General features: G+C 43.6%; 2 protein-coding genes across 2 annotated transcripts in view; one reads left to right on the top strand and one right to left on the bottom strand.

Moving 5' to 3' along the window:
* The first annotated feature begins 720 nt into the window (after nucleotides 1-720).
* PWP1 (PWP1 homolog, endonuclein) lies at nucleotides 721-16,794 on the top strand. The gene is made up of 15 exons (XM_049783122.1): nucleotides 721-866; nucleotides 2,847-2,905; nucleotides 3,218-3,393; nucleotides 7,040-7,125; nucleotides 7,227-7,323; nucleotides 7,811-7,921; nucleotides 9,182-9,309; nucleotides 11,024-11,085; nucleotides 11,370-11,466; nucleotides 12,029-12,090; nucleotides 12,882-12,993; nucleotides 14,187-14,277; nucleotides 14,370-14,491; nucleotides 15,888-15,993; nucleotides 16,518-16,794. Exons 1-15 carry the CDS (start codon nucleotides 795-797, stop codon nucleotides 16,625-16,627), a joined length of 1,491 nt encoding a protein of 496 aa, XP_049639079.1. The 5' UTR covers nucleotides 721-794; the 3' UTR covers nucleotides 16,628-16,794.
* Nucleotides 16,795-22,697: 5,903 nt separating this feature from the next.
* PRDM4 (PR/SET domain 4) overlaps nucleotides 22,698-26,364 on the bottom strand; it is a 31,297-nt gene continuing 27,630 nt past the window's right edge. The window contains exons 10-11 of the mRNA XM_049783112.1: nucleotides 25,350-25,518; nucleotides 22,698-24,347 (exon numbers count right to left, since the gene is read on the bottom strand). Coding sequence (XP_049639069.1) covers nucleotides 24,038-24,347; nucleotides 25,350-25,518 — 479 coding nt within the window. The 3' untranslated portion in view covers nucleotides 22,698-24,037. The remainder of the gene's footprint in view (nucleotides 24,348-25,349; nucleotides 25,519-26,364) is intronic.

Raw genomic sequence — 26,364 nt, 5'->3', positions numbered from 1 at the left:
CATGAGAGAAAGAAGTGAAAAGAAAAAGGAAGAAAGGGAAGGAAGGGAAAGGAGGGAGGGAAGGGAGGAAGAGAGGAAGGATGAAAGGAAGGAAGGAAGGAAGGAAGGAAGGAAGGAAGGAAGGAAGGAGGGAAGGAAGGAAGGAGGGAAGGAAGGAAGGAGTGATAACATTCATGTTGGAGAGACCTTTACTTTAAAACAAAAAAACATTGGGGCTGGAGATATGGAACAGAGGTAGGGCGTTTGCCTTGCACGCACCCGATTCAGGATGGACAGTGGTTCGAATCCCGGCATCCCATGTGGTCTCCAGAGCCTGCCAGGAGCGATTTCTGAGCGCAGAGTCAGGAGTAACCCATGAGAGCTGCTGGGTGTGAACCCCTCCAGAACAAAAAATACCCAAAAACATTGGTGGGTGGTGGAGAGGGCTGGAATGACAAAGAAAAACACACACACATACACACACAGAGAGTTTGTCAGCTTGAAGTCTGTAGAACTGCAGACAAAATAAGGGCGGGTGGGAATCTGTCCCTAACACTCCCACCTTCCATTTGCTGAGCTCTGCTTCTAGCTTCCGCCAGGCTGACCCGGGCAGGTCCAGCTCACTGCCCCGCCCCTTCCCGCCCCTTTCCTAGTCGCGGCGCCTTCCAATGACGTCAGGCCGCCGGAAGCGAAGGGCAGTATCCGCGCCTGCGCACAGTGCGCTCAGGCATCGCTCAGGCTCTGTGGCAACGTGAAGCGGACCACGCTGTGTCCCCTCGCCGCTGCCTCTGCCGTCCTTCCTCGAACCGGAAACCATGAACCGCAGTCGCCAAGTGACCTGCGTGTCTTGGGTGCGCTGCGGCGTGGCCAAGGAGACGCCTGACAAGGTAAGGCCGCGCGCGGGTCAGAATGCCAGAGGCTCCGGGAGTGGGCGTGGCTGTAGGAGTGGCCGAGGTTCCGGGAGTGGGCGTGGCCCCGGGCTTCCGCCGCACCTGGATGCCCCCCCACGAGCTCGAAGCACGTGTCCTGCCACGTGGGGGCTGCACCTTCGGACGACGACTCCTTCCCCCCAACAGACCCGGGCCCGCCCTCACGTTCGCTGCCACGTGCTCCTCTGGCCTGGAAGATGCTTGTTGCCTGCTGTGGAGCGCGGGCGTGGCAGCTGGTGTGGCTCCTCCTGTCCCCCCAATCCGAGCTGTACAGTCCGCCCCCCCCCCCCAGCTACCTTGATTTTCAGGTTACAAACCTACAAGCTGACTGATAGAAAGGATAGCTCGCCCTTCGTTGGCTGTCATGTCAGATGGACTTCACAGGAATAGATCGTGGTTGTGCTTCCGTTAGTTAAATTTTAAGGTTTTAAGATCCTCCACCATTATACAGAAAAAAATCATGCTTGCTATTTTTTTACTTTCATTAAAAATTTCATCGGGGGGGGGGCAAAGAGATAGCATTTGTCTTGCATGCAGAAGGACGGTGGTTCGAATCCTGGTCCCCCGACCCTGCCAGGAGTGATTTCTGAGCATAGAGCCAGGAGTAACCCCTGAGTGCTGCCGGGTGGGATCCAAAAAACAAAACAAAACAAAACAAATTCGTGGGGATTAATTGCCTTCTGTGAGGTTGAACCAAATTGGCATCCCATATGGTCTCCAAACCCTGCTAAAAGTGGTCCCTGATGGGGGCTGGCGCAGTGGGGTGGCGCAAGCGGTAAGGCGTCTGCCTTGCATGCGTTAGCCTAAGATGGACCACCGTTTGATCCCCTGCGCCCTATATAGGCCCCTGAGCCTGGAGCGATTTCTGAGCGCATACCCAGGAGTAGCCCTTGAGCATCAGCGGGTGTGGCCCAAAAAGAAAAAAAAAAAAAAAAAAAAAAAAGATCCCTGAGCACAGAGCCGAATACCACCAAGCTAATTAAAGAAATAAATTTCCTGTTTTAAAGAAATTTCTTTTTCTTGAGCTGGAACAGTAGTATATAGCCAATCTGGGTTTGCTCCACATCACTCACACACACGCGCGTCATCTCACTCAGCCATCTGTGGTGCTCTTGGAGTTTTTATTAAAACAAAAGGTAAGGAACATGGCAGTAAGACAGCAGAGAGAATGCTTGCCTTGCACACAGCTAACCCACATTCGATCTCCAGCATCTCATGGTCCCCTGATCCCATCAGACACGATCTCTGAGCTCAGAGCCTGGCTAGGAGTAAGCCCTGAACACTGCTCTGTGTGGCCCAAAAACCAAATAATAATAATAATAATAATAATAATAATAATAATAATTTGGTTTTGAATTTTCTTGAATAAAATGAGACCAGCCCTATAGAAGCTGATCACCCAGATCTGTTCTGTCTTGAGAGAGGGAAACTGATGTGATTTTTGAACTTTATATGGTTCTTATTTGGAGAGACCTGTACAAACATTTGTGTTGAATAAGAGATGAGATTCCTCTGTTGTGGGGTTGGGGCCCCACATGGTAGTGGTTGGGAGCCTGGTGCCGGCATCTTGCTCCTGTATGCCCAACTTCTGCAGGAGCCCTCGGAGCTCTCACCTGGCCGTGATGTGTGATTCTCGAGGATATCTCAGGGTTAAATCTCACATCAGGTCGTAAACTAATGGGGATGGGTGTTCGGTCCACACTGGGCTGTGCCCAGGATTTAATCCTTGTTCTGTACTCAGAGATCACTCCTGGCAATATTGAGTGACCATATGTAGTGTTGGGGATATAGCCTGGATGGGCCATGTGTAAGGCGAGTGTCCTTGGCCACTTGCAAGGCCAGTGCCAGGTTCAATCTCTTTGGCCTCTGCATGCTTCTTTTAAATATTTGTAATGATTTTCTCATGTATATCATAATGAAACACTTGCTCTCTTTCAGGTAGAACTAAGTAAAGAAGAAGTAAAACGCCTCATTGCTGAAGCAAAGGAAAAATTGCAGTAAGTTTAGGAATGTTGGTGTTGGTAGTAAAGTCCAATGAAATGTGATTTATTTTTTGGTTTGTTTGATTTGGGGCCACACCTGGCAGCATTCAGCGGTTACTCCTGGCTCTGTGCTCAGAAATTAGTTCTGGCAGGCTCAGGAGACCATATGGGGATGCCAGAGAGTGAACCCAGGTCAGTCATGTGCAAGGCCCTACCCACTGTACTATCGCTCTGGCCCCGCAAATGTGATTTTTAATGACACGGGGAGGGTCTTCTTTACTGAATAGAGCCATTTGGGTGATTGTCTTTTCTTTTTTCATTGTCTAGAGAAGGTGGGAGTGATGATGAGTCAACAGGTGATCCCACAGAAGATAGTATGCAGAGTGCCCGGACCCAGGCTCAGCCACAAGAGGAAGATGGCGACCCGGAGGATGACCGGGCACTGGAGGACGACGAGCTGGCCGAGTACGACTTAGACAGATACGACGAAGAGGGTGACCCAGGTCAGAACACAGGCTGCCACCACCTTAGACCATGATACCTGCATCCTAAAGCTGCAACAGTTAGGGCGTGAGATGGCCAGTTCCAGGGCAGATTCAGAAAACAAGCTCTTACCCACTAACCTGAGATTTCAGTGTTTGTCTCCTGATACGGAAGAGGAAGAAGCTAAAAAGTAGCTTTTCCTGATGATCGAGAGCATCTATCTTCCTGAGCCAGAGAGATAGGACAGTGGATAAGGTACTTGCCTGGCACCACATGTGGCCCTTTGTGCACCATCAGGCATGATCCCTAAGCACAGAGCCAGGGGAAGTCTGAGTACCACTGATATAGCCCCTAAACATAAAGGATCTTTCTTTTCTTACGTTGTACATTACTCAAACTATACTGTGTCATCATTGCATTTGTGCCATAAAAGACTTCTGCTTTGAGGCTAGAGATAATACAGGCGTTAAGAAAGGCTTCCTTGCATGCAACCAGTGTCAAGGTGTCAATACTTGCCCCACATGTGGTTCCCTAGAACTGAGAGATAGTAGCTCATAAGCATCACTGATTGTCACCCCAGAATCCCCCCTCATATCCCCCCCACAAAAAGAAACCTTTTGGGACAAAAATCAAAAACCTTCCATTTTAAAGTTACTAGTGGAAAGGCTTTCAGGCTCATGATAAAGCAGTCCTAGAGATCTCTGTCTTACAGCAGTGAACACACTTAATTTTGTGAAGCCATCAGTTGTTCTCACTTGGCCAGGCAACCCTTGTCTATCTTGTGTTGATTCAGTGTTTTAGAGTGATTTACTTCCAGAATCACAAAGTCATTATTCTATACACTATTGGGTGGGGATGCACAACTAGTAATGCTTAGGGTAATTCCTAGCTCTGCACTCAGGAGGTTCCTGTCAGTGCTTAGGAGATCATAATGGGATGCTGGGGATTGAACCCCAATGACACATTGGGGTTGGCTGTGTATAAAACAAATACCTTTTCTGATGTGCTATTGCTCTGACCCCTGCTCTGTACACTTTTAAATACTCATTACCAGTAACAAACTATAGACTCCAGACAAAATATATTTTCAAAAAGGTAGGTTTAGGACCTTTGCTACTCTGCCATCCCTAGTGAAGCAGGTGTGGGCCTATTCCAGAGGCAAAGCGTGGGTCCCAGCAGCCTCCATGCTTGACCTGTGCCATATTGAGGGCCCAAGGCTTCTGAAGTACTTGCACAGCCACTTACCACAAAACAGACCTACTTGGCAAATTACTGACAGAAGCTATTTTTCCTGTCATTCTGTGGAGACGAGCATAGAAGACAGACCCCCCAGCACAGCAAGATCTCTAGAAAACCAATGGGGAAAATACATAGAAGCCCACCAAGTGGGCTGAGTGAAAATAATATCACCAGAGACATAAACACCAACAAATCCTCAGGCAGTGCCATTAATGACACGTGTTAAAAGAAACAGCAGCACAGGTAGTCAGCAAAGCACAAAACAGTATGAGAGTTTAAATGAAAATAACTTCTATTGCCAGAAATGAAGACATGGCAGGTGGTATTTAAAGGTTAATAGAAGCTCTGAGTAGCTGAGTAACAAGCTGAGCAAAAGATCTAGGAGAACCAAGATGAGAAAGAAATAGCTAAGAAATGGCAAAGGTGAAAAATGTCTGAAAAGAAATTAACAGCATATCAAAGAACTGTGGGATGAAATGAAAAGGAACAATATAAGAAATGATTCTTATAAGAGTATCTGAAGAACAGGAAGGCAAATATAATGAAGAAACAATAGGGGGCCAGAGCAATAGCACAGTGGGCAGGGCATTTGCCTTGCAGTCAGTCTGCCATCCCAGGTTCAATCCCCAGCGTCTATGTGGTCCCCTGAGCCTGCCTGTAATTTCTTTTTTCTTTTTTGGTTTGTGAGCCACATCCGGTGACACTCGGGTTACTCCTGGCTATGCGCTCAAAAATCACTCCTGGCTTCAGGGACCATATGGGCTGCCAGGGAGATCAAACAGCTGTCCATCCTAGGCTGGTACATGCAAGGCAGAGGCCCTACCTCTTGCGCCACTGCTCCAGCCTCATGCCAGGAATAATTTCTGAGCACAGAGCCAGAAGTAACTCCTAAACTCTGCTGGGTCTTGCCCAAAAACAATATGAAGAACAGTTAAGTTATTGACAAGAACTTCCCAGAGTTGAAAGGATTATAGGCACTGAGATAGAAGAGTCCTGAAGGATGCCAGTGAAAATAGACCCAGTTGGAAAACTCCTAAGACATTATACTCAGAATGACAAAATCCAAAGATAGAATATTGAAGGCTGAAAGATCAGAAAATGAACTCACATACAAAGGAAAGTCCATAAAATGTATACTAGATCTATCAAATAAGATGGGCTAGAAAAATACAGAGGGATATAGTACAAAACAATGAAAAGAACATCTCAACAGGAATTCTCTGTCTAGCTAGATTATCATTTGGATTTGAAGGAACTATACAGAATTTCATGGACAAGCAACAGTTTGGGGGATTTATAGCCTTGAATCAGATTTTCAAGGCATTTTAAAATAGCTTTTCTTGAAAACATGACAAAACTTCCTAGCATGTGGCATTGAGTATGGCACTCACTGATGGTACATATGGTAGTTCTCTACTAGATTGAGGAAAGTTATAAGGGGCTGGAGAGATAGCACAGTGCTAGGGCATTTGCTTTGCACCACAGCCAACCCAGGACAGACAGTGAGTGGTTCGAATCCTGGCATCCCATATGGTCCCTTGAGCCTGCCTGCGACAATTTCTGAGTGCAGAGCCAGGAGTAATCTGTGAGCCCCACTGGGTGTGAACCCCCAAGAAAGAAAGGAAAGTTATGAGCATATAGGAATTAATCGTCATAAACTGACTTTTATTGACATTTTCTGATAAATGTTTGCCATTTCTCTAAGTTTTATAAGAACGAGTAATATATACCTGCCATATATGGGAACCAGTTGGGGGGTAGAGGAAACCTTGGGATATTGGTGGAGCAAAGGGGACATTGGTTGTGGGATTGGTTTTGGAACTTTCTATGTCTGAAACAACTCTAAATCAGTGTTTCAAAAAACATTCCTGGGGGAAGGAGGAAAGGTAGGTTCATCATTTGATTGAATTCATTTATTTTTTCTTGGGTTTAGGCCACATCTAGTGGTACTCAGGACTTAATCCTGACCGTGCTCACAGATTACTCCTGCCAGTGCTTTGGGACCAGATGTGGGATCAAACATAGGTCATCTGCATGCAAGGCAAGCACTCTGCCTGCTGACCTGTCTATTTAGGCCTTTGATTTAATTCTTTTTTTTTTTGGCGGGGTGGGGGGGAGAGCACATCCGGTGATGCTCAGGGGTTAATCCTGGCTTGGTGGACCATATGGGACACCAGGGGATTGAACCGTGGTCCATCCTAGGCTAGCGCCGGCAAGGCAGACACCTTACCACTCTGAACAACCGCTCTGGCCCCTTGATTTAATTCTTAATGGAAAATTGAACTTTTATGACACATTTCCTTTCCCAACTACAGATGTCAAGTTAATGAGCTACTCAGTCAGATCTTAGTTTGAAATGAGATAATTTAGGAATAAATTACATTTGTTGAAATCAGTTTCATTCGTTTCACTTTGGAATTCTTTCAGATACTGAAACTCTTGGTGAGTCTCTCCTGGGTCTGACAGTCTATGGGAGTAATGAGCAGGACCCTTATGTCACCCTGAAAGATACGGTGAGTACTCGCATGGCCTCTCTGGTCTTGTTCCTGGAAGTGTCTGGAAAGCTTGACCACATACCTGCTTCTAGTCGGTGACTTTCCCCCTCTCCTCTTAGGAGCAATATGAGCGTGAAGACTTTGTGATCAAACCCACAGACAACCTCGTGGTTTGTGGCAGAGCTGAACAGGACCAGTGCAACTTAGAGGTGCATGGTAAATGAAATCATCGCTTCTTCTGAGGTGCTCTATCTAAATGGCATTAAAGTAATTATCATGATAGCTGGCTATTGTGAATTAGTAGATTCTGCTTCTGCTGTTTATATGTCATCTTGACTTTCCAATTGGATCTTTAAAGTTAGAATCATAATAAAGTGTCCTTCAGAAGAACTTCTGAGCTGGTGAGTTTTGTGCTGGGGAGCCAGATTAGGGGACCATTTTACCCAGTAAGCTTGTAGCTGGGCTATTCAGGCTCATGTCAGTTCTTCCTGTGTCCCGTCAGTCACACCAGATTGTGGGTCTATACTAGATGTGCAGAATGTTTGCATGGCAGGAACAACGAATCCTTTGAATGTCATAAGATATGCTGCACTTGAAATGCATGGTTCTTAGAGGTTTAATAGGGAGAGTTTAGGGTTTTTTAATGAGAAATGATTTCTGACTTTAATGAAATCTTTAACTAAATCTCTCTCGATGTTTTCAGTTTACAATCATGAAGAAGATTCTTTTTATGTGCACCATGATATACTGCTGTCTGCATACCCTTTGAGTGTGGAATGGCTGAATTTTGATCCTAGCCCAGATAATTCTACTGGTAATTAGAAAACTAAGATTGTTCAAAGATTCCCAGTCCTATGTTTGCTTTCTTGTATTGTTGATTTATGCAGTTAGACAGTTTTTCTTTCTTAAAATATGATCAGAGATCCGGGGTACTTGGAGTACAGCATATACCTTGCATGTGTGAGGCCCTGAATTGAATCACTGGTATTGCAAACAGAACCATAATTACATGGTCTAGAGCGGAGTATTGACACAGGTGTGGATCCAAAATAAACAAAAAACATAATCATTTAATCATTATACCTGTATATCTCCAGACTTTCCTAGACTAAATAAATAGCTAAATATAAATAGAAGTAGTAATAGTAGCTAGCTGTTCCAATAAAGGCAGAAGAATAGGACCTGAAAAACATTGCAGGAGTAAAATTCTTTTTAAAAAATTGAAGACTGGGGCCAGAGAGATAGCATGGAGGTAAGGTGTTTACCTTGCATGCAGAAGGACAGTGGTTCGAATCCTGGCATCCCATATGGTCCCCCGAGCCTGCCAAGAACTATTTCTGAGTATAGAACTAGGAGTAACCTCCTGAGCGCTGCCAGGTGTGACCCAAAAACAAAACAAACAAAAATTGAAGGTATAAGATAGGATTATGTAACTGATATTACTGAATGGTGTTTAGCCCTAGAAGTCTTCAGATAAGGGCTGGAGTATAGCTTTGTGAGAGCGTTGTGAGACCTTTGCATGTTCGATTTCCAGCACTGAAAAAAAAATTAAGTTTTTGGTTTGTGCCATACTCAGGACTTACTCCTGGCTTTGCAGTGTGCTCAGGGGACTGTATATTGTGCCAGGATGGAACCTGGTAGCTTAGCTGCATGCTACCTACTGTGCTAACACTAGCCCCACAGAAGACCACTGGGCTGTCCCTTCACTCTTTTTTAGCCCACAGCTACATGCTGTGAATCTCCCTTGGAGAACATTGCAAATAGGAGACTAAGCCTATATTCTTTTTTTGTTTTTATCTTTTGTCTGTTTGGGAGTCACACCCAGGGCTTATTCCTGGCTCTGAGCTCAGGGATCACTCCTGGCAGGCTTGGGGGGACCATATGGGATGGAACCTGGTTGGCAGTTTAAAGGTAAACACCTTACATGTTGTACTATTGTTCTGGCTCCATGTATATGTGAAATGGGCCGGGGGAGGCAGGGAGCTGCTCTAGGCTATTACTTCTTTAATGTTGTATATTTCATTGGGAGCTTTTTTTTTTTTTTAATTACAAACACTGCCATTTCTGCCTATAGGAAATTACATCGCTGTGGGAAACATGACTCCTGTCATTGAAGTGTGGGACCTGGATATAGTTGACTCTCTGGAGCCAGTCTTCACACTTGGAAGTAAGCTTTCAAAGAAGAAAAAGAAAGGAAAGAAGGTACACAAGTTTAAAAAAAAAAAAAAATATATATATATATATATATATAAAGTCAAATGATCTACTGTAATTTTTGGCAGTGGGGACAGGGATACCAGAGCATATACTCTTTAGGTTAGGCAGTTTCTGCAGTGTCCCCTTTTGAAAAGCCCAGCCAAGAAAAAAAATTTTTATAGTGGCATAAAAACTCTAGTTAATACCTTATTCATTCTTAGAGAAAATAAATTGCTCCTTTATTTATTTTGGTTTCTGGGCCATACCCTGCAGTGCTCAGGGGTTACTCATGGCTCTACTCTTAGAAATTGCATCTGGCAGGCATGGGGGACCATATGGGATGCCAGGATTTGAACCACCATCCATCCTGGGTCAGCTGCATACAAGACAAACGCCTTACCGCTGTTCTATCTCTCTGGCCCCAAATTGCTCCTTTATTTATAATAGCTCTTTACAACATTATGTGAGTTCTGAATTTCAGAATTCTATGATGTTTGGGGCCGGAGTGATAGGACAGATGGTGGTTCTAATTTTGGCATCCCACATAGTCCCCATGTCTACCAGGAGTGATTTCTGAGTGCAAAGCCAGGAGTAACCCCTGAGCATCGCTTGATGTAGCTCAAAACAAAACAAAAGAATAGAATTCTGGGGCCAGAGCAATTACACAGTGGTAAGGCATTTGCTTTGCATGCAGCCAACACAGGACAGACCCGGTTCGAATTCCGGCCTCCCATATGGTCCCCCGAGCCTGCCAGGAGCAACTTCTGAGTGCAGAGACAGGAGTAACCTACGTGCCACGGGAGATTAGAGGGAGGGGGATCCCAAAACTAAAAAAAAAAAAAAAAAAAAAAAAAAAATCTTTAATAGATCTAATTTATACTAATTTTCTGGCCCATATCCATGTGTGAGGAGGGGTCAGAAAGACATTCCCCTTGATACAGTCCCCAGTTTGATACCTAACACCACATATTGCCCCTGAGCACCACCAGGCGTGATCCCTGAGTACAGAGCCAGGAAGGAGTAAGCTCTGTGCACTGTCAGGTATGACCCAAAAACCAAGAAATAATAAATTTTCTATGTATTAATTTCTATACTCTAATGTTTGTGTATATTGGGGGATTGATGTTTGTAAGAGTATAGCACCTAAATGAAGAACTGTATAATTTCTCCCCTTAAGAATATTTATCTAAGAGCCTGAGCGATGACAGTGGTAGGGTGTTTGCCTTGCAAGTGGCTAACCTAGGACAGACTGCAGTTCATTTCCCTGGCGTCCCGTATGGTCCCCCAAGCCAGGAGTGATTTCTGAGCGCATAGCCAGGAGTAACCTCTGAGCATCACCGGGTATGGTCCCCCAAAAAATATTTATCCAGCGGAAGAGATAGCACAGTAGTAGGGCATTTGCCTTGACAGAACCGACCCAGGACAGTTGATGGTTCAAATCCCGGCATCCCATATGGTCCCCTGTGCCTGCCAGGAGCAATTTCTAAGTGCAGAGGCAGGAGTAACCCCTGAGCGCTGCTTGGTATGACCCAGAAACAAACAAAAAAGAATATATATCCAGATCTCTAAGTTGGTGCTAAGATGTTTCTGTCTTTAGGTCTTAGAGCAAGTTTATTAAGATCAAAGCAGTCATGATAAGATTTAAAGGATCTTTCAGGTGAACATAAATTTGAGAGGAGGGGAGGTTTTGATTCAGAAAGTAATAAACGACTTGTTTCAGAGTTCCTCAGCAGAGGGCCACTCAGATGCTGTCCTTGACCTTTCCTGGAATAAGCTCATCAGGTAAGGCAGGATTGATCTCAACAGTCTGATTTTGCTCCTCTTGATCTCTAAGTTGTACATTGCAGGTATGTCTGTCCACATCTTGTTTTCTTTTTCAGAATTTGGAAACATTTATTTAGCCCTTTTTTAATGCAGTGTTTAGTTGCTTTATAAAAAATTTAAATCAAATATCCATTGTCTTGAATTCTTATTTTGTCCCCTTTAATACTCTTATAAATGAAATTCTTATATTTAGTGCTCCTGATTTTTAAGAGATTATCTGATTTATTTCCTTCCTTTTTAAGAAATGTCCTTGCGAGTGCATCAGCTGACAGCACTGTGATTCTATGGGATATGTCTGTGGGGAAGCCAGCAGCTAGCCTCGCTGTGCACTCAGACAAGGTATGAGACATGTGATGTACAGAAAGGATGCTAAACAATGTGAATTATCCCAAACATTTCTATATGGATGTATATGATTCTTTGGTTTGGTGGATTAGAGGGGTTTGGCAGGCTATCTGATTTGGATGCTCACAGAGCCTTCTAATGCTGCTTAAAATGATCCAGATACAGAAATGGGTACAGAGAATCAAAGTAACTAGAAACATTAGTGATTATAAGGTCTTCACAGAGAGAGGTCTGCCAGGATTATAGGTGGCCAATTTCTTGAGAAATATAACAGATTGGAGCTGGGGAAATAGTAAGCAGTTAGGATGTTGGCATGCAGCCAACCCACTATCACTAGCATTTCATATGTTCTCCTAAACACTGCCAGAGCCAGGAATGACCCCTGAGCACTGCTGGGTATATGCCCCCCCCCCAAAAAAAAGAAATATAACAGTGTAACTCTGGAATCTAATGTAGGACTCACAGGATAAGTATAGAAACAGTGCCTGATGATTTCTCATCAAGATTTCAGCCATTTTGCGAAAACCACATGTGGACCTTTTATGTTTCCTCTCAGGTACAGACCCTGCAGTTTCATCCATTTGAAGCACAAACTCTGATTTCTGGATCATATGATAAGTAAGGAAACATTTCAAGAATTTCTCAGGGGTCTCAAACTCAATTTACCTGGGGGCCGCAGGAGGCAAAGTCAGGGTGAGGCAGGGCCGCATAAGGGATTTCACTTACGGAATATTCGCAATAAAAAATCGCATTAGTAAGAAAAAAATCGCAAAAATCACATTAAACATTTGCATACCCCAAACAGAACTGCTCGGGGTATGCGAATGTTTAATGCGATATTTTTTTTCTTACTAATGTGATTTTTATTATAAGCGAATAATCGCGAATACTGCGCTATTTGAAGGCCGCCCGCGGGCCACAAGTTTGAGACCCCTGTTTTAAGCTAATTCTGGGGCCAGGGGTGTGGCCAGTGGTGCAGTACCTGCCTTGCATGTGTGAAGCCAGGAGGCTTGATTCCCTGCCCCACATGGTTCCCCAGATGGACCCCCAAACAATGTAATAAAAAAAAGAGCTGATTTAGAAAGTAACACTTGGTGTTCTTCTGTTTTTTGAACAGAACTTTGTTTTTGAACTCTTGGTAGTATTTGTTATTTACTTAGTAATGTTTGCAGTTAAGGTTCTTTGAAAGTCTCAAACTGAATTGACTGGTTCTCTGTAATAGTGTAGGGCTGAAAAGGTAGTACTGCAGGTAAGGCGATCAACCTTGGTTTCATCCTGGATACCACTGATAGTTCCCTGAGCACCAAGTGTGTGTGTGTGTGTGTTTGGGGACGGGGGTCCTGTCCCATCCTGTTCCCCCATCCAAGCAAAGTGCATCTTCAAGCCCCAATTCTGGCCATGTTCTGTAGGTCAGTGGCGCTCTACGACTGCCGAAGTCCAGAGGAGAGTCACCGCATGTGGCGCTTCAGTGGGCAGATTGAGCGAGTCACGTGGAATCACTTCTCGCCGTGTCACTTTTTGGTAAGAGTGAGCTCTTTTTTGTTGTTCTTGTGTTTGAGCCACACACCCAGTGGTACTTGACTTATTCCTGATGCTGTACTTAGGAATCCTGGTGGTGCTCAGGGACTATGTGAGATGCCGGGATTCAAACCCAGGTTGGCCAAGTACACGGCAAGTGCTTTACCCACTATCCGACTGTATTAGTCCCTCCCTCTAATGCTTTCTTTATCCAGGCAACAGAGGACTTACTATCATTTCACAGTAGGAAAAAAAAATCTCAAAGCTTTTTCCTTATTAACAATACTAAGTATTTGGATTTGGAGGTTTAAAAGTACCCCTTCCCTCAGAAGACCAGTCATCCACAGAGAGAGAAAATGTTTAAATGACTGTTAATTTCAACTCCTTCTAAAATGGGCCATAATTTATTTTGTAATGGATTCTAGTGCAGTCGTTTGTTTTTGTTATTTTTCCAGTATCAAGCAATGTAAGAAGAGAATCTTTATCCTCTTGGTACTGAAATAGAGCTCTAGAGATAAAAGTGCTAGCAGCTTCATTACAGCTCCATCCCTAGACAGAAACAGGAAACATGCTGGTGTCTACAAGTAAGTTGTCCATGCAGCGTGCATAGAGTCACCAACACAGACTGTCCTGACAGGGATAATGAGAGATTGTGGAAATTAGGGAGAAAGGTTTTATTGTTCGTTTTGGAGGCTACTTTTGGCTCTATGATCAGGAGTCACTCCTGGCAGGACTCATACAGCATGTACCAAAGAACCAACCAGCTTCAGCCCCATGCAAGACAAGCACCTATGTACCTTGTCTGCTAGAAAGACTTCATTTTAAAAAGGGATTGGGAAAACCAGAGTCATAGTGCAATGGGTATGGGGTCACTTTCTTTGGAGGTGGCCAACCCAGGTTCAGTCCGAGGTACTATATATTCCTCAAGTGATCCCTGAAGCTCCGCCAGCTGTGGCCTGAAAAAACCAACCACCTCTGTCTGCTTCCACAGCTCACTCCAGCAGTTTAGTGGATTCAGCTACTGCTTTAGTCCAAGTGAGGATACACTCATCTTGACACTAGTATACTCTTTATGTCTGGTTAATGACTCCAGGAAGCCCTGTACATTGGTGGTTTTCACTGATTTATCCTTTTGGCCCAGCATTAAATTTCATTGTCATGTAGCATGATCTTGCCTGTCTTTTGGTTTCTTTTAGGCCAGTACAGATGATGGTTTTGTGTATAATTTGGATGCACGTTCAGATAAGCCAATTTTTACACTTAATGCACACAACGATGAGATCTCTGGTGAGCAAGAGTAACATTTTTCTTTCTGTTAACTCAAGCCAAAGTAAATATATTCTTCAAAGGGAGACTGACCTCATCTCCCCTTCCTTTAGGGCTTGACCTAAGCAGTCAGGTCAAGGGCTGTCTTGTCACGGCATCGGCAGACAAGTATGTGAAGATCTGGGACATCCTGGGAGATCGACCCAGCCTGGTTCACTCCAGGGACATGAAAATGGTGAGCTTGCCCTAGGTGTGTTTGCTGCTTGTTTCTGAAATGTATTTGTCTGAAAAGCCTTGGGCTGAAGAGAAGCTACAGCAGGTAGGGCACTTAACTTATAGCCAGGTTCAATCTGAGCACTATGCATGGTACCTAATGACTGCTAGGTATGATCCCTTAATATTACTGGGTGTGGTCCTTCCCAACCAGCAATCCCTGCTCCAAAATCTTTGCCTTAACACCTGTTTGGTGCCAGAGAAGTAGCTCAGTGGGCTGAGTACAGGCTTTGAATGTGGGGTCCTGGCTTTGATTCCTAGTTCTACATGATCCTAAAACCAAAATAAAAGAGTCTGGGTTTGTTGGGGAGATTGGTTTTGAGCCTAGTCAAATTTGGTTGGTGTTTTCTTTATGATTTAGGACAGTCCTGGGGAAAATCAGAGACTGATTTACTTTACCTGATTCCTTTAACAACTCACATAATTAACAATTGATGAAAGGAAAAAGGGCCTATTTTATTTTTTTCTCTGAAATTAAGACTGCAGGGCCAGAGAAATAATACAGTGGTTAGGGCATTTGCCATGCATGCAGCTGACATGGGTTCCATTCCTGTTATCCCTTATGGTTCCCTGAGCCTTCCAAGAGTAATTCCTGAGAATTGCTGAGTATGGCCTCCATATCTAAAAACAGTATAATTAGGACTCTCCAAGAAATTCTTGAATCTTTATGCTTCCTAAAGCTATTGGAGTCAGGTATCAATCACATTTTTTCATATTTAGTTCTGTCTATACTGAAATTGATTTCTGTCTAGTTCTAAAAAATAGGAAGCAAGGCAGTAGGGAGGTAGCTCAAAGGAATGGATTAGAGCACACTCAGCATGTGTGAAGCCTGGATTGAATCCTTGACGAACAAACAAAAATTTACATGACCAGAATTCATTCAACATACATTTGAGCATCTGCTTTGTTCCAGGCACTGGAGATCAGCCAGATAGATAGTACAGAGGTTAATGTCCTGGCCTTGGATATAGCCAACCACTGCCACCACTACCCCAACCCCAATTAAATTATAGGCACAGATTCTAGCTGGTCTGTAAGGTGGGAGAGAGCTCAAAAGGCTAACTGCCTACTTTGCATGTGGGACACCCAGGCCCCAGCCCAGCAAAGTTCAACAACCTCCAGACAGCTATGGAGCACAACTCCATATGTGTCTCACCTCCTCCAAGATCAAAACAAATCCTAATAAATGGTGCTACATACAGGATGATCCTCATGACAGCACTTATCCTTCCGTTAAAAAATTTTCTCTCCCATCCGATGGTGTGTGATTGTGAGTTGGTGTCAAATCTCATTCTGAGCAGCACAGGTCCTCAATGACAGGTCACCCTTGAAATTGCTCTCCATTCTCTTTTCCCCAGGGAGTTCTCTTCTGCTCTTCATGTTGCCCTGATTTGCCATTTATGTATGCTTTTGGAGGTCAGAAAGAGGGACTTCGGGTCTGGGATATAAGCACCGTCTCTTCAGGTAAGAATCTTAACTTACTGCTTTCTTTCTCTGAATCAGTGATAAGGGTTGACCAGGAGTAGCTGGAATACATTGTGTAGCTGCAGTGCTCATCTTCTGCAGTCTCTTGGGAACAGCCAGGACTAAAAGTAAATGTGTATATTTGTGTAAGGTGTGGTAGATGACAAAAACAAGAAAGCAGATTTAAATAAAGGACAAGACTAATGGGATGTTTTCAGGGTGGGTCCGATAACACCAGGTTAAAGCAAAGAAAGGAGAGAAAATAACAGTGGGTTGATTAAATCATGACTAACTTCATTCTTAGCACTAACTGCCACTTTTTTATGGTCACTTACTTTTCCATTTAAGACCTCCCTAAGGCTTGGGAGATCTAGTTCAGATTGTTTCGTGCTCCCTCACCCACTCACCCTAAATATATTACTTATATTTTCAAGAACAGATTTCAGAAACAAAAGTCTCAGGGTAGAGAAACTAATTTTCTTTTTATATTCTAAACTTAGTTCAATTACTTTTTTCTGTTGTAGTAAATGAAGCATTTGGAAGAAGAGAAAGGCTTGTTCTCAGCAATGCAAGAAACTCATCAGTTAATGGCCCTTTTGGGAGCAAGAGTTCAGACATACCGATGGAGTCATAGTGAGATCAGTCTCTTTTTTTATGGTAACTCAGTGTCAAAAACAATCTAAAATATTTCATAAAATGACTGAAACAACTCATTCCTACAACCTCACGTCCCTCCCTGAAGAATGATGGCAGTGGAAATAAGGCTGGCCTGTGTGCTTCTGATTTGAGTTTGTGGAGTAGAGAACTGCATTTCTTAAGAATAAGAAAGATTTTGGGAGATTCTCAGAGGGCTAGAGTACATATTGTTTATTGGGTGCCCTGGGGGTGATATCTACCATCTCATGTGGTACCTCGAGCACCAAACTGTTGAACCACCTTCCCCCAAAAAAATAAAATGGATTTTTCAAAAGTAAGTCCTTGAATTTGCCCTTGGTCACAAAAGTCTTAGATTGTACAGCACAGGCAGGTGACCCAGAACTACGTTCTAGAACGTTGGCCAACTATCTCTCAGATTTAGGAGTATTCTTTGTACCATTTGAATATCAGTGTTATCAATAAGAGGCACTGCATGATAAGGATTAATCCAGAATGGATATAACATTTTTTGCAATTATTTATGCTTTAGGTGTAGGAATATCCAAATCCATGTATTTCATGGCAAGATCATACGTTATACCACAAACAAAAGTCTTAAACCATGATTGAAATATCTAGCATCTTGGGCCAGGGCTGTAGCTCAGAGGTAGAAAACTTGCTTTAAATGCGCAAAGCCTTGGATTTGATCCCCTACATTGGAGGGAAAAAAATATTTCATGCATTATTTGAGGCTAGAGAGATGATACAGTAGATGACCTTAAACACAGCCTACCTGGTTTTTCATTCGTGGCACCACATATATTCTCAAACACTGTCAGGAGTGATCCTGACATCCCCAGGTATGATCCAAAAACAAACCAAAAAGAAATAAACATCTTTTAACCAAAATGGTAGGAAACCAGAAATCAAAAAAAAATTTTTTTTGGTGTTTGGTTTTGGGGCCACACCCAGTGACATTAAGGGTTACTCCTGGCTATGCGCTCAGAAATCATTCCTGGCATGGGGGACCATATGGGATACCAGGGGATCAAACTGCGGTCCATTCTAGGCTAGCGCAGGCAAGGCAGAGACCTTACCGCTTGCGCCAGTGCTCCGGCCCCCAGAAATCAATTTTAAGACAATTAGAAAATTCACAAATAAGTGGATTTGGAGCCAATCAAAACCCCAATGAGAGAGGGTCAGAAGTAGGGTATTATTGAGGAAGAGGCAAAACAGGGATGCTAGTGGCTTAGAGGGAGGAGGGAGAGAGGAAAGTAAGAGAGAGGAAGGAAGGAAAGAGGGAGAGAGAAAGAAAGGAAAGAAAGTAAATATCCCCTAGTGCAAATAGCAGGGAGTCAGGCAATTTCTCAGGCAATCTGGCAGGAGAGCCAACAGCACTTCTCCAGTCCTACCAGTGGCCAGAGCATCTCACAAAGGACAGTCATCCTTAAAGGGACAGGAGCAGGCTATGGTAGAGAGCCTTAAGGATAAGTCTCTTCTTTAAAAAAGCCATAGGGCTATTTTCCTGAGATTAAACATTGACTAAAAACCTTGAGCCAAATAAAAATGTACCAAAACATGGATGTAGTAGCAAGGTATATAACAAGACTATAAATGATAAACACCTACATATAGGTACAGAGACCTAAAATAAGTGTTACATCTCCACAAAAATAAAGGACCAGGCAGGCACCTCTGTGAGAAATTGGCTTGATTTATTTTCTTCGAGTAACATGAAGTAAATTTGTTATGTGCCTGGTAAGGGGACAGGCTTGGGTACTGGATGCAAAAGTGGAGACATGAAGGAGGGAAGGTCACATGGGTGGTGAAATCAGTGTTGTGCCTGCAACAACTATTTTGAGCAACTTTGTACATCAGTGTTATAAAAAAAAGTTGAATAAGTTGTAAAAGTTCCTAAACAATTGTAAGTAACTATGTCTATAGAGGAATGCTAACTGAATATAGTGATCATTGTAGACATGAAATGGATGTTGTGACAATTCTATCTGAACTGTGGGAAAGGCAAAGTGAATTTGAAATTGAAAATAAAGATATGCTCCTCAGGTAAAAGAGACAGAGTCTATCTTTATTGCTTCTGCTGTAGCTAAAGAATTTTACTGCTCCCTCAGGTCTGTTTCTCCAGGAGATAGTAGTAGAAATCCTAGTATGAGAAGCTTAAAGAGTCTCCGAAAATAAACTCGAACAACCCAGATATTACTTATTTTTTTGGTTTTGGTGGTGCTTAGGACTTACTCCTCACAATGCACTCGGGGATCACTTCTGGAGAGGATTGGGGGACCGTAAGGGTATTTGGGGACTGAACAGGGTTGGTGTATGCAAGGCAAGTGCCTTAACTCTTGTACTTTCTTTTTGGCCTAAGATTGGGATTTTCACCAGGTCCCCCGTGTACTCCTTATGGGCTATGTACAGCCTGCCACTGACCAGCAGCAGTGTCTGTGTCAATTAACCTCTCTGCATCTGTTTCCTGATATAGAGATGAAAGGCATTAATAAGTTTTACTACTAATCTGAAGTAATTGATTGTTTAAAAGCATTGCAGAGGGACTGGAGATAGCACAGCAGTAGGGCTTTTTGCCTTGCATGCGGCCAACTCTAGAAGGACAGTGGTTCAATTCCTGGCATCCTATATGCTCCCCCAAGAGTGTGAGGAGCAACTGCTGAGGAGTAACCCCTGAGCACCGCCGGGTGTGACCCAAAAGCAAACAAAAAATAAAAGCATTGCTGGGCTGGAGTGGTGGCACAAGCAGTAGGGCCTTCCATGCGTTAACCTAGGATGAACTGCGGTTCGATTTCCCGGCATCCCATATGGTCCCTCAAGCTAGGAGTGATTTCTGAGCTCATAGCCAGGAGCATCACCACGTGTGGCCCCAAAACCAAAAATAAAATAAAAGCATTACAGAGGATCTGAGATATAGTTCGGAGGTAAGGGACAGCTTTGAATGCAGCTTTTTAATCCCTGGTTCAAATCTCACCCACATATGGTTTCCCTGAGCACACCACCACAGGTCATTCCTGAACACAGCTAGAACAGCTCCCAAGCACTGCAGGACTGAAGAAAAAAAGCCATGCCTGGCTTTCCACCTACCTCCCAGTTAAAAGACATATATATATATATATATATATATATATATATATATATATATATATATATATATATATATATATATATATATATATATATAAAACACTGCAATGTTAGTAACCACTATCAATTAAAAAAATACTTTTAGGCAACAGCCAAATCTCAGTCAATGCCATGTAAGCTCAGCAGCCTGTCTACAGATTCATGACTATTCTCAGAAAACATGCAAGACAAGCCATCAGAATTCACAGGTATGTCTGTCTTCCAGCTGAAAAACTGAAAACTGGCATCCTCTGGAGTGGGGCAGGCTGAGTACCTACTCTGCCGAAGCCTCAGCAGCAGCATCCATACCCCACAATCACTGCCAAACCGATAACCCAACTTTACTGTTTCATGACTAATCTGTAGAGCCACCAAACTGACAAAAATACCAAGTATACCAGGTATCTGGGCTGAAAACTGGGTTCTTTTCAGAGTGGGGATGGACAATCTCCCTCACTTACCCCAAACTCCTCAAGCCCCAGAAACCAGAGTCAGGTCCTACAGCCATATAAGCCCATAGGCCCAAGTCTACAGATCTTGTGATCCTGGAGCGTGCAGCTACTTAGACTGACATCTACAAATTCCTTAAGGAACACACCATTAGATGGGAAAGTAGCTAAGCTCAAAATAAAAACAATACAACTTTCAACTAGAAGCAAACAGCTCAGAGAATGACTAATGATATCATTTGGAGCTAAAACAATTTTCACAAGTTTTGTTTTTGGGTCACACCCGACGGTGATCAGGGGACCAAATGGAGTGCTGGAGATCAAACCCAAGTCAGCAGAAGCAAGATAAATGCCTTAGCTTGTATACTATCTCTCCAGCCCTACTGAAGTATTTTTTAATTATTATTCCATTACCATTTAGTTGTAACAAACAATATAAAATAATTTGTGCCTACCTACAGAGCAGGTTTGTAAGGGCTGGGATACTGGGGACAATGATGAAGGGATGGTCATGCTGAATGCCAGAAACAACTATTAAAGAATGACTGTAAAACATGGTGTTTAAATAATTTAAAGACTGGGCTGGAGCAATAGCAGTGGTAGGGCATCTGCCTTGCACAAGGCCAGGGTTTGATCCCTGACATCCCATATGGTTCCGAGCCTGCCAGGAATGATTTATGAGCACAGTGCTAGGAGTAACCTCTGAGTGCTGCCAGGTGTGGCCCAAATCCCCCAAAGCAATTAAAAAATAACTAAACGATATAGGTATAGATTTGGGACTAGGTAACAATGTCACCCTCCCCGTTCTTTTTAATTAAAAAATAATAGTTATAGGGCTGGAGTGATAGCACAGTGGTAGGTCATTTGCCTTGTCCATGGCCCGCCCAGGTTTGATCCCCAGTATTCCATATGGTTCCCCAAGGCTTCCAGTAGTAACCTATAAGCGCCAATGTGTGCCCCTCCCCCCAAAAACCAAAAAAAAAAAAAAAGTAATTGTAGTCCTGTATATTTACTGTCTAATTTCAGATTTACTCCATTTATTTTTGGTTTGGGGGTCACACCCAGAGATACTCAGGGTTACTCCTGGCAGGCTCTGGGGACTATATGGGATGCTGGGAACTGAACCCAGATGCCTTCAGGCTGGCAGTGTACAAGGCAAATGCCCTACCACTAGGATGTCATTTTGGACCCAGATTTACTCCATTTTAGATTCAGGTTTTCACATGATCTTCCTCTGCATGAACACATAGATGTTCTTATGGCTCACTTGTATTGGCCAAGAAAGGCCTGTAGGACTTGATGCTTGTCTTTTTTTTTGGGGGGGGGGGGCACACCCGGTTGATGTTCAGGGATTACTCCTGGCTCTACGCTCAGAAATCACTCCTGACAGGCTCAGGGGACCATATGGGATGCCGGGATTCAAACCACTGTTGTTCTGCATGCAAGGCAAACGCCTTACCTCTGTGCTATCTCTCTGGCCCCGGCCCATATTATTTTGGAGCCACACTTGGCAGTGCTCAAGGCTTACTCCAGGCTGTGCATAGATATTGTTCCCGGCGGATTAAATAACCAAATGGGATGCCGGAGATCAAATCTGGGTCAGCTGCACCAAGTTAAGTGGCTCTACTCACAATACTATCTCTCCAGTAGCAATATTTACACTTACTTTTTAAAAAATTTAACTGCGGGGGGGGCGGCACATCCAGTGATGCTCAAGACTCTGAACTTGGGAATCACTCCAGACAGGGTTGGGGAACCTTATGCAAGCACCTGCATCTTACCCACTGTGCTTTCCAGCTACTAATATCTACTTTTAATATGACCACCTACTCAACAAGAGATCCCAGCAAAACAACATATGACATCTTTATAATTCCAGAAAGGGCTACAAATAGAACTTGGTCCTGCATGGAAACCAAATACTCTAACACTTTTGCTTTGTGCCCAGCCCATAGGCTCATCTTGAGCAGCACCACCTCATTCGACCAACTCTGAACCTACCAACCAGGAGTTAAGGAGATAAAAATCCAAAGAAAGTGAGGCCAAGATGTGATCTACTAGTAGAATACCAGCCTTGCATGTTGAGGCCCCATTAATTCCCATTACCACATGGGAGGGGTAGGCATAAGGAAATTTGTAGTTCTCCCATCAGCCATTTCTTGAGTACAGCGAGGTTGGATGCTGGCTAGTACCTGCAGAACTGTTAGGAAGGAAGAAGTATCATGGCCTAGTGTCTGCAGCTACCAAACCATTCAGTGCTCCATTCTCTCCTCCCTCGGCTACAGATGCCAGTGGAGGAGACTTGGAAAGCATTGTGGCAAAGCACAGTTACACATTCTAGAACGACTTTAAAGCTGTCATACTTAGAAAATGCTTTCTCCACTTCTAAACTTAGGACAACTCTAGCACTGCTTTCTCCCTAAAATATATTCATCTTCCTCCACAAATGAGATTACCAGAGCAATCCTGTATTTTAAAAAAGTTGCATTTTAATTCTTCCTAGAGGAATACAGATTTGAATGAAATACATTCATTCCATAAATACATTAGCAGCAAAACCTTCCCACCAAGTCATCCCTACTCCAAACCAAAGGTTGTGCCTTAGAGTAAGAGAGCGTGTTGCATCAAATGCCAACATAGGCTGGCATCTTGCTGAAAGCTGGATAAATATGTGAAAGAACAGATGCGAGACCTGATGGAAACACATCCACATGTAACCAGTCAGCAGTCTAGACTTTCCAAATCTTCCTCAGCATCCTGAGATCCTTCACCTATTGGGGAACGGGGATGTGGGGGGGATGAGGTGGTGTTTCTGAACTTACAACTAGAGGGACACATGTAGAGCTGATTTTAAGTTGGTAATATTTTCTTGGTGTATTTGACTTTCTCTAAGGTATGCCAGATACAGAGGATCACTTACCTCTTCCTTCCAAAGTACCACTCTAGGCTGAGTGAGTACACATGTGCTGTTGCTGAGATAACCTCTCTGGCATTACAGGTGAGCACCGCCTCTAGGGTCCTTCATCTAGGGTCTGTGGACTTATGGAGTAGAGGTATATAAACCCACATAGATCACTAAGGACCTCCAGGCAATCTGCCTTGGTTTCCATCAAAGCTTGTTTGTTGAAAGTGGGCCAAGAACCTCTCCCTTTTTCCCATTGTGGTCTACTATCTTGGTCTGTTGCCTACACAGGGCCCAAGCTTAGGGGACTTTTGTGTGTGGTTTCCAGACACCTGGAATGCTGACAAGAAAGCCCTCCCCAACATTTCCAGGGCAGGCTAGACATAGTGCTTGAGACTTGTTAGCTACATTGTAATGATTCATGCTGCTAGGTTCCAGTTATGTTGAGTGTAAATCACACTCATGTGCAAAAAAGGAAAATAAAAAACACAAACAGCAATCAGAATGAATATGAGGCCAGAACCAAACTTAAGAGTGCGACCAAGTCCAAGGACTATAAGGGAAATAGAAGTTGTAATAAAGCTGGGCTGGGCAGCGGACGACTGACTCAGGCGTACAAGCACTGCCCAGCTCATCATGTAAATAAAGAATAGATATCAAAAGCTGACACTATCCTCCCCAGACATTATTTAAAAATGGGACATATGCTCTCTCCCCAGCTCTCTATATCCATTCTAAAATGTCTTCATTGGGAGATTCCGCTTTAAGTGCTTGATCCATTCCTGGGGGTCAATCTGTTTTGACCAATGGCTAGAAGGAAAGAGAAAACCATTTAATCTCAACATCACTGTAGTGGGTAACTGTTATATGCGTTGTTCCTTTTGTCCTCTCCATTCAAAATAAGTTTGCTTCTTTATTTATGTGCAGAGAGAGGCTCATCTCCATACACAGCACTGTTTATCTGACAGTCTTCTGTTCCCACAGAGTCTGCTAACTCTTCCTCTTCAGAGTCCTCCTCTTCCTCTTCCTCCTGTGCTGAGGAACTAGAAGTGGGTCCTTTGCAAGTTTTCAGATGACGAGTGAGATGATATTTGGTAAGATAGGCCTTTGTACATTTCTCACATACATAGTCCCGTTTTCCTTCATGTGAATTGAGGTGTTTCTTTAAGTGATTTGTTCTCAAGAACAGTTTATCACACTTGGGACACTTGATCTGGCGTTCTCTGAGAGAAACAAAAGAAAAAACATCTGGTTTGGGTTGCAAATGACAACTGAGGCTCTCTCATGTTTATTCTTCACTTTATCAGAGACTCTTGATCCATCAAGAATCAGACTTTATAAGACCTATTACATAGAAGCACCATAAACATTTGTAATAAAAAGCAGATTGATTTGTCCTGTTTGAGAATTCTATGCAAATCATGCTTTATATCTTGTGCACTCTGCTTCGTTCACTGAGATGTTTGTAGAATTCAGTGAAATAATACGTATTAATAAGCAGTTTGCTTCATTCCCTTTCTGTAGACTACAGAAAGAAAAAAGTTGAAAAGACAAAGTTTGCGTTAAAGACAGCTCCAAATCATACTGGAAATGTGTTGTTTACCTCTGGGTAACATATGTGAAATTAGGTGAGAGGAAAGCAAGAGAAATCGGGGGAAATCACTGTGGTGGCAGATGTGGTGTTGGAACATTATATGCAAAAAGACCCTAACATTAAAAGTACTGTAAATCATGGTGCTTAACTTTAGAATGTCTTTAAATTAAAAAAAATCTGCTCGTCAAGGGGCTGGAGCAATAACACAGTGTGTAGGGCGCTTGCCTTGCACATGGCTGGCCCGGGTTCAATCCCCATATCCCATGTGAGCCTGAGCCTGAGTTCATAAACAGGCCTGAGCCTGTTAGGAGTGATTGCTGAGTGCAAAGCCAGGAGTAACCCCTGAGCACCACCAGGAGTGCGGCCCCAAAACAAAGAAATCTGCTAGGCAAGAAAAATAGTACAATGAGTAGGGCATTTGCCTTGCATGTGGCCAAACCAAATTTGATCCTCAGCATCCCATATAGTTCTCCCAAGCACCACCAGGAGGAATTCCTAATTGGGGAGTCAGGAATAAACCCCTGAGAACCACTAAACAAAAGGAAAAGAGGCATCTATCTACTTGGATCAAGGCAGGAACGAGATGCTGAGTGCCCAGGAAAGCCTCAGCCACACAACAGGGACCACTTACTGCGTGTGGATGAGCACATGCTGCTTGAGATCTTGCCTCCGCATGAACAGCTTGTCACAGTAATCACACTTGAGGTTCTTCTCACCCGTATGGATGACCATGTGGGACTCCAGATGAGCCTTCTGGGTGAAAGACTTATCGCACAATGCACACCTGTAGTTCTTCTGACCTACATAGTGAGCCAAATTACCAATAAGTACTTCTTACCATGAGGAAACATGAGCATCCCCCAAGTGAAGAAGCATATGGATGGGCAATTAACTGTCTGTTACTTTATAGGTTTGTCTGTCTACCTAGCATCACATAGAAAAACTGAGTTTAGAGTTTGGGGACCATACCTGGTGATGTTCAGAGGTTATTCCTGGCTCTGCACTCAGGAATTATTCCTAGCAGGGACTGTATGGGATGCCAGGAATCTAACCCAGGTCGGCTGTGTGCAAGACAAACACCATATACACTGAAGGACTCCAACCCAAGTTATATTCTAAAACTAAAGCGAGGGGCTGGAGAGATAGCACAGCAGTAGGGTGTTTGCCTTACACAGAGAAGGATGATGGTTCAAATCTGGCATCCCATATGGTCCCCCAAGCCTGCCAGGAGTGATTTCTGAGCAGAGAGTCAGGAGTAACTCTCGTGCATTGCCGGTGTGACCCAGAAATCAAAAATCAAAATAAAAGCTAATAAATCTGATTCTTAGGACTGCTTACTTAAATATATTTAGTATGCTTACAGATGACACGAAATAGGGTTTTTGGGGGGGAGGATTGGGGCACACCCAGTGACACTTAGGGGTTACTCCTGTACTCAGAAATCGCTCCTGGCTTGGGGGACCATATGGGATGTTGGAGGATCGAAATGAGGTCCATCATAGGTCAGCTGCGTGCAAAGCAAATACCCTACCACTGCGCCACTGCTCCAACCCCAAAATAGTTTGTTTTTTTGGTTTTGGGGCCACATTTGGTGATGCTCAGGGGTTACTCCTGGCTATGAGCTCAGAAATCACTCCTGGCTTGGG

The sequence above is a fragment of the Suncus etruscus genome, chromosome 11 (genome assembly GCF_024139225.1).
Source record: "Suncus etruscus isolate mSunEtr1 chromosome 11, mSunEtr1.pri.cur, whole genome shotgun sequence".
NCBI lineage: Eukaryota > Metazoa > Chordata > Mammalia > Eulipotyphla > Soricidae > Suncus > Suncus etruscus.
Note: the sequence above shows the minus strand (reverse complement) of the source record. Positions and strands in the feature narration are given on the sequence as shown.